This window comes from Carlito syrichta, unplaced genomic scaffold (genome assembly GCF_000164805.1).
Source record: "Carlito syrichta isolate Samal-C Ts95f unplaced genomic scaffold, Tarsius_syrichta-2.0.1 Scaffold304390, whole genome shotgun sequence".
In the NCBI taxonomy this organism is placed as follows: Eukaryota; Metazoa; Chordata; class Mammalia; order Primates; family Tarsiidae; genus Carlito; species Carlito syrichta.
The window spans coordinates 312,851-325,734 of NW_007248486.1; the positions used below are offsets into that span (position 1 = coordinate 312,851).

General features: G+C 38.1%; 1 protein-coding gene across 1 annotated transcript in view; it reads left to right on the forward strand.

The window, feature by feature from the left end:
• Positions 1 to 12,884, forward strand: part of ZNF233 (zinc finger protein 233) — a 32,277-nt gene that overhangs the window by 3,508 nt on the left and 15,885 nt on the right. The window contains 1 exon segment of the mRNA XM_008059844.1: positions 2,043 to 2,090. Coding sequence (XP_008058035.1) covers positions 2,076 to 2,090 — 15 coding nt within the window. The 5' untranslated portion in view covers positions 2,043 to 2,075.

A 12,884-nucleotide genomic window follows, 5' to 3' on the forward strand; every position in this document is an offset into this window, starting at 1 on the left:
GTGCAGGAAAACATAGGACCATAACAAAGGGAACTGTATGTTATGAACTGCTATTTTCCCCAAGCTTTTGGAAGCGGATACATTGTTCTCATCCCTACTAGAGTGCTTCCCCATGAACAATTTAGCTATCTCCTAACAGCCCTATGAGGTAGATATTGTTATTATCCCTACTTTATAGGCAACAAGAGCTAGTAAGTCAGAAGAGTCATTATTATATCCAGATTATCTGGCTCCATTATCTTTCTGCAGAGCATTTTCTACAGAGTTCATACCCTCCAACTCCCCTTTCTCTGATCTGTAAGGACATCCATCCTATTTCTTCATATGTATGTTTAGAAATGGAGTCGAGGTTAAGAACACAGGCTCTGGAGTCAGAGTGAGATGCAGTCTCGCCTCATCAGCTCTGTGGCCTTGGGCAACTTAATCTCAGTAATCTTCAGCTTCCTCTTCCATTAAATGGGAACAACAGTCATCATATCTTCACTTCTTGAGAACTTATATAATGTACCAGACACTGAGCCAAGGCTTTTTTCCTCTATTTAAAAAATTGAGTCGTAATTCATATATCATATAATAATTCATCCTTTTAAACTGTACCATTTAGTGGTTTTTAGTATATTCACAGGATTGTACAACCTTTACCATTGTCTAATTCCAGAACATTTTTATCACCCCAAAAAGGAACCTTATATCCTTTAGTCATTACTCTTTGCCATCCCCTCTCTCAGCCTCTGGCACCCACTAACTGACTTCCCGAATGTATGACTATAGACTTGGCCTAGACAGTAGACTTGGCTAGACTTGGTCTTGCCAAGTCTACTGGATTTGCTTACTTAATCCCCAAAGCGAATCTAAATTAGGAGTTATTATTACTACTGTAGTATTGTTCATTTAAATGAGACGAGACTGTTAAGCTTTTGTTTAAAATAAAAAGTAAACTAGCAGAGACACGTTTTAGACTAGTTTTTCTTTACCACAGTGAACATGGGAGAAGGGGCACGTACTGTTGAGCCTCTCTTGGCTACATGAGGAAAATTCACTAATATTTATACCTTTTACAAAACCAAATGCTGATGTCAATTAAATATCATTACAGGACAACAAAGTATTATGTAGTATAACCAATCAAAATTGCAGACTTTTTGTAAAGCTGAATTTCATAAGATAAAGCATTATACAGTTTTTGAAAAATCTCGGTGTCACAAAAGATTTTTATTGGAAATGATGGCAAAAGACATTTGTGATGACAATTTTATGATGCATATCATCTGCTTTTCTGCAGCTACAGGGAAATCAGTTATAAGAGTTTCCATCTACTTACACATTTGATCCTCATAACAATCCCATGAGTGAAGCACTGTTTTCTCATTTTGCAGGTTACAGGTTTGAGGCACAGGAAGGTTAAACAACTTAAACAGAGTTAATTATAGTGCCAGGATTTGACCCCAGACCTTTTGGTCCCTGAGTCCACTTCCTTTTTTTTTTTTTTGAGTTGGAGTCTCACTCTGTTGCCCAGGCTGAAGTGCAGTGGCATGCTCACAGCCACCGCAGCCCTAACCTGCTGGGTTCAGGCGATCCTTCCACTTCAGCCTTCCAGGAAGCTGGAACTATAGGCATGTACCACCATGCCTGGCTAATTTTTTGATTTATGTAGAGACGAGGTCTCGCCATGTTGCCCAGGATGGTCTCGGACCCCTGGGCTCAGGCAATCCTTCCCCTCAGCCTCCCAAAGTGCTGGGATTAAAGGTGTGAGCCACTGTGCCTGGGCCGAGTTCACTTCTATAGCCAGTACATGCTATTGCATTTCATTTCCCACAGTACCCAGTATGAGAATGATAACACCAGGAGCTACAAAGGGCTCTTGTGTTAGGCTTGCTATTTAGAGTTGGGCAGGTTGCTCACTACACAAAGACTCCTGGCTGAAGGGCTAATATATGTGCTGAGGGATGGGATCACCTTTTCAAAATTCACACAGAGCAGCCATGTGGGCTAGGGTCTGTGTCTCATGGCTTCTTTCTTCTTTCTCAATTCTGCTTTCCCAGGACTCTGCCCTTCCCTAGAAGGAGCGGGAGAAAATGACCAAGTTTCAGGTGAGTTGAGTTTTGAATTTTATCTCTTAAAATAGCATCTCTCGGCCGGACATGTTGGCTCACATCTAATTCCAGCACTTTGGGAGGACAAGGTGGGAGAATTGCTTGAGGCCAGTAGTTCAAGACCAGCTTGGGCAACGTCATGAGAAATCTACAAGAAATAAAAAAAATTAGCCAGGTGTGGCAATGCACATCTGTGACCAGCCTGGGCAACGTCGTGAGAAATCTACAAGAAATCAAAAAAAATTAGCCAGGTGTGGCAATGCACATCTGTATTCCCAGCTACTTGGGTGGCTGGGGAGAGAGGATCACCTGAACCCAAGAGGTCAAGTCTGTGCTGAGACATGATCATGCCACTGCTCTCCAACCTAGGCAACAGAGTGAGAGCCTGACTCAAAAAAAAAAAAAAAAAAAGACATCTCTTTTCTCAAAGATTAGACATGTCTTCTATTCTCCTCCTTGGGATGGATAAAGAAGGAAAATGTGTTTGTGATCTGCCAGTTACTTGCTTTCTTATTAATTCTATTTTTTTGTTTTTGTTTTTAGCTTTTATTTTATTTTTAGTTTTGGTAGTTTTATCATAGTTTTTCTTTATAAATAGTAGTGCAAAAATTCATAGATATACAAAAATGAAAAAACATATTACTATACTGCTATAAATAACCTTCCCCATACTAGTTTATATATTTTATATGTATATTTACTAATATGTTTTAAAATTTTTTTCTTCCTTTTCCTTCTCCCTTCTTCGCACCCACCCTTATTGATATATTTTATGTAACTACAATTACATTGTATGAACAGTTTTCTTTTTTTACTTAATGTTATCACTTGAGTTTTTTGTGATTTGGCATTCTTTTGGGTATTTATCTTAGAAAAGTTTCCATATTTTATCTAATCTTTTAGAAGCTACAAGAAAATATGCACATTGCTGTGTCTCTAAATAAATTGTGTTTTGATTTGTAACACTTTTTATTTTTTGTGGAAATGGGGTCTCCTATGCCACCCAGGCTGGTCTTGAAGTCCTCGGCTCAAGTGATTCTCCCGTCTCAGCCTTCCAAAGTGTTGGGATTACAGGTGTGAGCCACTGCCCCAACCTGCATGGGGCTTTTAAAAATGAAATATAATTTGCTCACAAAAGTTACACATATCTTAAGTGTCAGGTCATTTTGATAGTTGTGTAAGCCTATCACCCAGGACAAGATATAGAACACTTACGTTACCCCCCATAAGTCCCCCATATCTTTTTCAAGTCAGTTCCCTACTCCCCAGAGATATCCACTGTTTTGATCTATCATCATAAATCATATTTTCTTGTTATCAAATTTAATATAATTATGGAATCATATAGTATGTACTCTGGTGTCTGTCACACAGTGTAATGTTTCTGAGATTCAGCTATGTTGTTGCATGTATCAGTAATTCACTCATCTTTATTTCTGAGTTATATTCTATTTTATGAAGATATTACAGTTTATCCTTGTGAATCATAAACAAAATCCTCCTTTTGAAAGACAACTGGGTTTTTTTAAGGTTTTGATTTTTATGCATACAGCTCCTGTGAGCATTATTATGCAGATCTTCGTGTCAATGTGTTTTCATATCACTTGGGTAAACTTCCAGAAGTGAATAGCTATGTTTATAGGGTAGATGAATGTAAACTGTTTTCCAAGGAGCTTGTACTCTTGTACTATTTTACAACTCCATACAGCAGTGCATGAGAGTTTCATTAGCTCTATATTTTTGCCATCATTAGGTGTTGTAGATCTTTTAATTTTAGCCATTGTAGTAAAATGACATCTAAATGTGATTGTAATTTGTTTTGCCCTCACGATAAATGACGCCATGTACCTTTTCATGTGCTTTTTTTTTTTGCCATGAAAACACAATAATGACTTTTAACACAATAATTGTACATATTTGTGGGATACAGTATGATATTTTTATATATGTGTATAATGTGTAATGGTCAAATTAGGGTAATTAGCCTATTCATCACCTCAAACATCATCTCTTTGCATTGAGAACATTCAAAATCTACTCTTCTAGCTATTTGAAAACATACAATAAGTTGTTGTTAATTATAGTCACCATCTACTGCTATAGAACACTAGAACTTATTCTTCCTATCTAGCTGTAGTTTTGTATCTGTTACCAACCTTTGGTTTTCTCACCCTTCCCTCTACCCTCCTCCGCCTTTAGTAACCCCTATTCCACTCTCTACTTTTATGAGATCAGCCTTTTTAGCTCCCACATATGAATGAGAACATGTGATATTTCTCTTACAGCCTGGCTTATTTCACTTAACATAATGTCCTTCAAGCTCATTCATGTTGCCATGAATAATAGAATTTTGTTCTTTTTTATGGCTAGATATATTTCATTGTGCATGTATACCACATTTTCTTTATCCATTTATCTGCTGATGGGCACTTACGTTGATTCCATATTTTGGCTGTTGTGAATGGTGATGGAATAAACACAGGAGTGAAGGTATCTCCTCAACGTACTGACTTCCTTTCCTGTGGATATATACCCAGTAATGCGATTGCTCAATCATGTGGTATTTCTATTTTTTGTTATTCTAGTTATTATGCTTCTATTTTAGTTGATCTTTCTAATTCTTTGAGGAACCTCCATTCTGTTTTCCATAGTGCTGGACTAATTTACTTTATCATCCACAGTATATGAGTTTCCCTTTCTCTATATCCTTGCCACCATTTATTATTTTTTGTCTTTTTGATATTTTCCATGTTAACTGGGGTGAGATGATATCTTGTAGTTTGGTATGCATTTTTCTGATGATTAGTAATATTGAACATTTTTTCGTATACCTGCTGGCCGTTTGTGTCTTTCGAGAAATGTCTTTTCAGATTTTTTGCCCATTTTTAATTGAATTATTTGTATTTTTGCTGTTAAGTTTTTTTTGGTTTTTCTTGCCTGTGCTTTTGAGGTTTTGTCCATAAAACCTCTGCACAATTATTTAACTAGTAAAAACATGGAACTGACTGTGCTGCCCATTGAAAGAGGACTAGATTTTTAAAATGTGGCACATATACATGATGGAATATTAAAGACAAAATTATGAACTTTGCAGCAACTTGGATAGACTTAGAGGCTATAATACTGAGTGATCTATCACAGAAACAAGGAACCAAGTATCACATCTTCTCACTCATAAGTAGACCTTGAACAACTGTCGTGATACTGTAAGAAAGGGATTGGGAGGCTGAGGTGAGTGGATTGCCTGAGCCCGTGGGTTCGAGACCTGCCTGGGCAGCGAGACCTCATCTCTACAATAAATAAAAAAATCAGCCGGGCATGGTAGCGCATGCCTATAATTCCGGCAACTTGGACGGCTGAGGCGGAAGGATCGCCGGAGCCCAGCAGGTCGAGGCTGCGGTGGCTGGGAGTGGCCACTGCACTCTAGTCTGGGCGACAGAGTGAGACTCTAACTCAAAAAAAAAAAAAAAAAGAAAGGGATTGGCAGTAGTGGGAAACTGCTAGGGGAGGGGGCACACCTCATCAACAAGGATTCCTGTATAATGAACATCTGTATACCTAACCCTGAATTGTACCCCACATATTTAAAATTTAAAATTAAAAAAAAAATCTCTGCACAGACCAGTGTCCTGGGGCATCTCCCCTATGTTTTCTTCTAGTAGTGTCATAGTTTCAGGTTTTACATTTAAGACTTTAATCCATTTTTATTTCGTTTTTGTATATAGTGAGAGATGGGGTCCTGTTTCATTCTTTTGCATATGGATATTCAGTTTTCTCAGCACCATTTATTAAAGAGGTTGTCTTTCTGCAGTTGGATATTCTTAGCATCTGTGTTGAAAATCAGCTGACTGTAAATATGTGTCTGTTTTTTTATGCCAGTACCATGTTGTCATTGTTTTCTGTAGTTCTGTAGTATATTTTGAAGTTAGGTAGTATGATACCTCCAGATTTGTTCTTTTTGCTCAGAATGCCCTTGGCTATTCTGGGTCTTTTGTGATTTCGTGCCAATCTCAGGACTTTTTTTTTCTATTTCTGTGAAGAATGTCATTGGTATTTTGATAGAAATTGCATTGAATCTGTAGCTCACTTTTGGTAGTATGGTTATTTTAACAATATTCTTACAATCCATGAACATGGGGTGTCTTTCTAATTTTTGTGTCCTCTCAATTTCTTTCATCAGTGTTTTATAGTTTTCCTTGTAGAGATCTTTCCCCTCTTTGATTATATTTATTCTTAGGTATTTTACTTTTTATTATAACTATTGTAAATGGGATCACCTTCTTGATTATTTATTCCACTAGTTTGTTATTGGTGTATAGAAATGCTACTGATTTTTATGTGTTGATTTTGTATCCTGCAACTTTACTGAATTTGTTCATCAATTCAAAGAGTGTTTTGGTAGAGCTTTTAGGATTTTCTATATATCTAAGATTATGCCATCTACAGATAGTGACAATTTGACTCCTTTCACAATTTGGATCCCCTTTATTTTAATTCTCTTGCCAAATTGGTCTGGTTAGAACTTCTGGTAGTATGTTGAAGAAAAGCTGTAAAAGTGGCATTCTTATCTTGTTCATCAGAGATATTGGCCTGCTGGTTATTTTTTTTTTAATTGCTGCATCTTTGTCTGATTTTGGAATCAGAAAAATTCTGGCCCAGTAAAAGGAGCTTGTAAGTAGTCCTTTCAATTTTTTTTTTGTTAAATTTGAATAGAATTGTTTAGTTCCTCTTTAAATGTTTGGTAGAATTTTGCAGTAAAGACATTGGGTTCTGGTTTTCCTTGATGTGAGATTGTTTTTTAAAATTAAAAAATTAAAGAAGTATTTAGAATGTCAATAAAACAGCTGCAACTTAAAAAAATTTTGCAATTACACAGTAGTCTTTGATTAACAGAACAATTATTTCAAACAAGTTGAATCAGAAACATGATCCCCATATATAACTATGATCCCTATATATAACTAATTTGTGTTTTGCACCAACTGCTTAAAATTTCCATGCCAGTTTACAGCTGCCATACTATATCAGGTCAAGATAGTAGCTGTTGAAAATACTACCAGGACAGATTATCTAAAGACACATTTGGTAGTGTGTTAAATATTTTTTTTAAAAAAAGGTACTATACGGTTTTAAAACAAACATTGCATAGGCTTAGATTTCAATTACAATTTACTTATTTATTTATTTTTGAGTCAGATTCTTACTCTGTCACCCAAGCTGGAGTGCAGTGACACACTCACAGCTATCTTGGCTCAGTGACCTTTCTGCTTCAGCCTTCCAAGTAGCTGGAACCACAGGCATGTGCCACCATGCCCAGCTAATTTTTTGATTTATTGTAGAGATGAGGTCTTGCCATGTTACCCAGGCTGGTCTTGAACCCTTGAGCTCAGGCAACCTCTTGCCTCTGCCTCCCAATGTGCTGGGATTACAGGCATGAGCCCCTGTGCCCAGCCTTTATTTTATTTTATTTTTTAAAGAAGTGAGTTTTGTACAGGGGGCTTAAATGCTTTATAGACAAGAAAAAAAAGATGCTAATTCTTTTTCATCTTCTTTCTCCTTATCATCCTCTTCATCTTCCTTATCTTCCTCCTCTTTCTTCCTTTTCTTGTCTTTTTTCAACTTTGACAACTCCCTTTTCTGCTGCATTAGGTTTTCCATTAGGTTGGTATAGAACAGTATCCTTTTTGTGTTTTTCCTTTAGCATAGCAACCTTTCATAAGGCTACTGCAGTAGTGTTTTTTTACATCTCTCTCAGTTTCTTTGCAACATCACCAATGGGTAGGCCAGAATGTTCTCCTTTAATTTTGGAGGCGATACTCAGAACAGAACAAGAAAAAGACTGAAGGGGACTTCTTCGGTGCCCTGAACTCCTTGAATTTTTTTTTTCTGATTTTGATTCTATTTAATTAAAATTTTTTTATTTCAGTGGTTTTAGGGAGTACAAATGACTTTTGGTGACATGGATGCATTGTGTGGTGGTAAAGAAGAATGGGCTTTAAGTGTTCCCAGCACCATTTGTTGAATAGGGTTTCCTTTCCCTAGTAACATTATACCTGATAGGTGACTTTTTCATCCCTACCCCTCTTTCCGCCTTCCCTCTTCTGAGTCTTCAATGTCCGCTATACAGTTCTTTATGCCTTTGCACTTTCTTAGTTTAGCTACCACTTATACGTGAGAACATGTGGTATTTGGTTTTCAGTTCCTGCAGTACTTCACTTAGGATGATGTTCTCCAATTCCATCCAAGTTGCTGCAAAAGACATTATTTCATTCATTTTCATGGCTGAATAGTATCCCATGGTGTGTGTGTGTGTGTGTGTGTGTGTGTGTGTGACATTTTCATTATTCACGGATTAGTGGATGGGCATTTAGGTCGATTCCACATCTTTGCAATTATGAATTGTGCTGCAGTGAACATATAAGTGCCGGCATCTTTTTTTGTATAACAACCTCTCTTCCTTCAGAGAGATACCAAGTAGTGGGATTCCTGGATCAAATAGTAGATCTACTTTTAGTTCTTTGAGAAAGCTCTATACCAATTTCCATAGAGGCTATACTAGTTTACACTCCCATCAATAGTATATAAGTGTTCCCTTTTCACTGAATCCTCATCAGCATCTCTTGTTTTTTTATTTTTTGATAATAGCCATTCTGTCTGGTATAAGGTGGTGTTTCATTGTGGTTTTAATTTGCATTTCCCTGATGATTTAGTGATGTTGAACTTTTTTTATATGTCCATTGACTATTTGCATATGTTCTTTTGTGAGATGTTTATTTATGTTGTTTGTCTACTTTTTATATGGTTATTTGCATTTTCCTTGCTGACTTGTTGGAATTCTTTATAGATTTTGGATATTAGTCTTTTGTCAGATGTTTAGTTTGCAAACATCTTCTCCAATTCTGTAGGTTGCCTATTTACTCTGTTAATTATTCCTTTTACTGTGAAGATTTTCAGTTTAATTAAGTGCCATTTGTTTATTTTTGTTTTTGTTGCATTTGTTCTTGGAATCTTAACCATAAATTCTTTGCCTAAGCCAATTTCCAAGAAGAGTTTTTCCTAGGTTTTCTTTTAGGATTTTTATGTTTTCAGGTCTGACATTTAAATCTTTCATCCATCCTGAGTTAATTTTTGTAATGATGAGAGACAGGGACAAGTTTCATTTTTCCTCATGTAGCCATCCAGTTTTCCCAGCACCATTTGTTGAAGAGGGTCTCCTTTCCCCAGTGTATGTTTTTGTCTGCTTTGTCAAAGATTCATTGACTATAGGTGTTTGGATTTATTTCTGGATGCCATATTCTGTTCCATTGGTTCACATATCTGCTCTTGTACCAGTACCATGCTGTTTTGATTACTATAGTCTTGTAGTATAATTTTAAGTCAGATCATGTGATGCCTCCAGCTTTGTTCTTTTTGCTTAGAATTACTTTGGCTATTCTGGCTCTTTTTTGGTTTCATTTGAATTTTAGGATTTTTAAAAATAATTCTGTGAAAAATGACATTGGTAGTTTGATAGGGATTGCATTGAATCTATAGATTATTTTTTGTAATATGGTAATGTTAACAATGTTAATTCTTCCAATCCATGCGTATGGGATTTTTTTTCATTTGTTTGTGTCCTTTATGATTTCTTTCATCAGTGTCTTCCAGTTCTCCTTGAAGAGATCTTTCATCTCCTTGGTTAAATATACTTCTAGGTATTTTAGCTTTTTGCAGCTATTGTAAATGGAATTGAGTTCTCAATTTGATTCTCAGCTTGCTCACTATTGGTGTATAGAGGTATTACTGATTTGTGTGTGTTGATTTTATAGTCTAAGACTTTACTGAATTCATTTATCAAGGCCAGGAGTCCTTTGGAGGAGTTTTTAGGATTCTCTAGGTATAAGATCATGTCATCAGCACACAGAGATAGTCTGATTTATTATATCCCAATTTGGATACTCTTTATTTCTTTGTCTTGTCTGATTGCTGTGGTTAGGACTTCCAGTGCTATGTTGAATAGGAGAGATGAAAGTAAACATTCTTTCTTTGCTTGAACTTCTTTTTTGTTTCCCTTTGTAAGGATATAGATTTTTGTTTCTCTTTTATCACAAATCTTATCTGCCTTTTCCATGTTTTTGCTAGTGTGAACAATGCTGGGATAAACATATGTGTGCAGGTATCTTTTTTATGAAGTGATTTGAGTTCTTCTGGGTGTATTCCCAGCAGGGGGATTGCGGGGTCATATGGAAGATCGATTTTTAGAACTTTTAGGAATCACCACACTGTTTTCCACAGAGGCTGTACTAGTTTACACTCCCACCAACAGTGTAGGAGTGTTCCCTTTCCACCACATCCTCTCCAGCATTCATATGGAAACAAACGACCATGAATAGCCAAAACAATCCTCAGTAAAAAAACAAGAAAACAAAAAAAAACAAAGCAGTAGGTATCACACTCCCAGACTTTAAACTTTATTATAAAGCTACAATAATTAAAACAGCCTGGTATTGGTACAAGAACAGGCATATAGACCAATGGAATAGAATTGAGATTCCAGAAGCAAAACCTCAATTTCTTAACCAACTCATCTTCGACAAAGCCTCCACCACCAACCACTGGGGAGAGAAGAACCTATTCAGTAAATGGTGCTGGGAAAACTGACTGACCACATGCAGATAATTGAAACAGGACCTCTACCTATCTCCATACACAAAAATCAACTCTAAATGAATTAAAGACCTGAACGTAAAACCTCAAGCTATTAGAACCTTAGAAAATGCAGGAGACACTCTTATGGAAATTGGAACTGACAACCAATTCCTGATTAAAACCCCAAGTGCCCATGCCATAAGAGATAAGATAGACAAGTGGGACCTCATCAAACTTACAAGCTTCTGCAAAGCCAAAGAAACCATCAAGAGAGCAGGGAGACAGTCCACAGACTGGGAAAAAATATTTGCCAACTGTATGTCTGACAAAGGCCTAGCATCTAGGATTTACAAGGAACTCAAACATGCTGAAAAGAGAAAAACAAACAGCCTCATTACAAAGTGAACAAAAGATATGAATAGACAGTTCTCAAAAAAAGACGTACAAGCAGCCAACAGATACATGAAAAAATGTTCTGCCTCACTAGTCACCAAAGAAATGCAAAATTAAAACTACACTGAGATACCACCTAATTCCAGTCAGAATGGCCATCATCAATAACTCAAAAAAGGAACAGACATTTTTATAGAGAAAAACTTTCACCTGCAGTTAGGTTTTAGTGTACCAATTGGGAAAGGTGTAGTGAAAACATCCAGATATATGCAGTGCTATAGTCTCTGTGCAGCTTCTTTAGCTGCATTCAACATCAGCAATGACTGTGGGCATCTCGGTGGCCTATGCTGTAGAAGTTTGTGACAACAGTGGCGACAGCATAGGTTGTTAATATCTTCAGTGTCTAGGGCTTTTGGGGTCCTCCTATTCCTGTTTAACTTAAAGTTAAAATAATCTTATATGAACAAAAGAGAAAAATGGGCCAAAAACAAAATGAATAGAGCTTCAGTGACCTGTGGGATATGACAAAATATCTAACATTGATGTTATCAAGGTTTCAGAAGGAGAGGTGTAAGAGGGTAGGTACTTTGTTACAGCAGCCCCAACAAATAAATGCATCATATGAATCTCAAACAGGATAAACCTGAAAATCCACACACCAAGACACACTATAGTTAACTTCTGAAAACTAATGAGAGAGGAGACAGCTAGAAATCTGATAGGCAGACAGGTAGGGCAGGTCCCCAGTAGTACTAGTAAACTTCCTGCGAGCCCCTCCGGCTGGGGTGAACACACCCACTTCCAGGTCCGTGAAAGTCATTCTTTGCGCACTTTTTCCTGACTGGCCCTCCCCAACCCTCTCCCAATTGGTGAAATTCCAAGACTGCACCATGGTACTACTAGCTGATTGGCACTAAGTGCTAGCCAGTCAGCTCACACCTAGGCCTATATAAACCTCTAGAATCGGCCCCCAACCGGCAGTCCTTCAGGACCTCTCCCACTGCTGGGAGCTTTCCTGACTTAATACGTTCCTACTTTCTCACCCTTTGGTTGTCCTCATCCCTCATTCTTCTTGGGCAGGAGACAAGAACCCGGACCCAAAAGAGCTGCTGAAGAGCAACTGGATCTGAAGACTGTGGGACTTGAAGACCGCTGTGGCAGCTGACTTGCCAGCTGATGGAACTGGCAGAGCAGGCAGAGCTGACGCTGCAGCTGATGGTGGAGTTGATGATGGAGGTGACAGAGGAATGGAGTTGATGACTGAGGGAGCTGGTGGGACTCACAGAGCTGCGACACATATCAGGGCCTGGCTTGCCAGCCCATTGAACTAAGGGAGCTGTGACATTTCTTGGGGCTTGGCTCACCTATGCCCTTGAATCAAGAAAGTTGCATCTCTCCTAGGGGGCCCCACAGCTGCTGGCATCCCCAAGCTCTCGGGTGCCATAGTATTCTACATCTAGACTCGTCACACCCTGGCCACCCGTGGATCCCAGGCTGGCAGTACAGCTCTGGGAACTGCAGCACTCTTAGGGGGCCCTAGCTCACCAGCCAACTGCAGAAAAAATGGTATCACTAACAGCAATGAAAATTTGTCTTGAAAAATGTTTAGAGGGAGGCTGTTCCAAGCACGCAGAGGGTTTGAGGCCCGAACGGGCCAGCGCTGCAGCCAATCAGCGTCCGCCTAGGCATCCATGTGCGTTGAGCAAGCTGTGCACGTGCTGACCTTGTGCTCCTGGCCTCGTGCCACTCTTGCCACTCCCCACTTTTAAT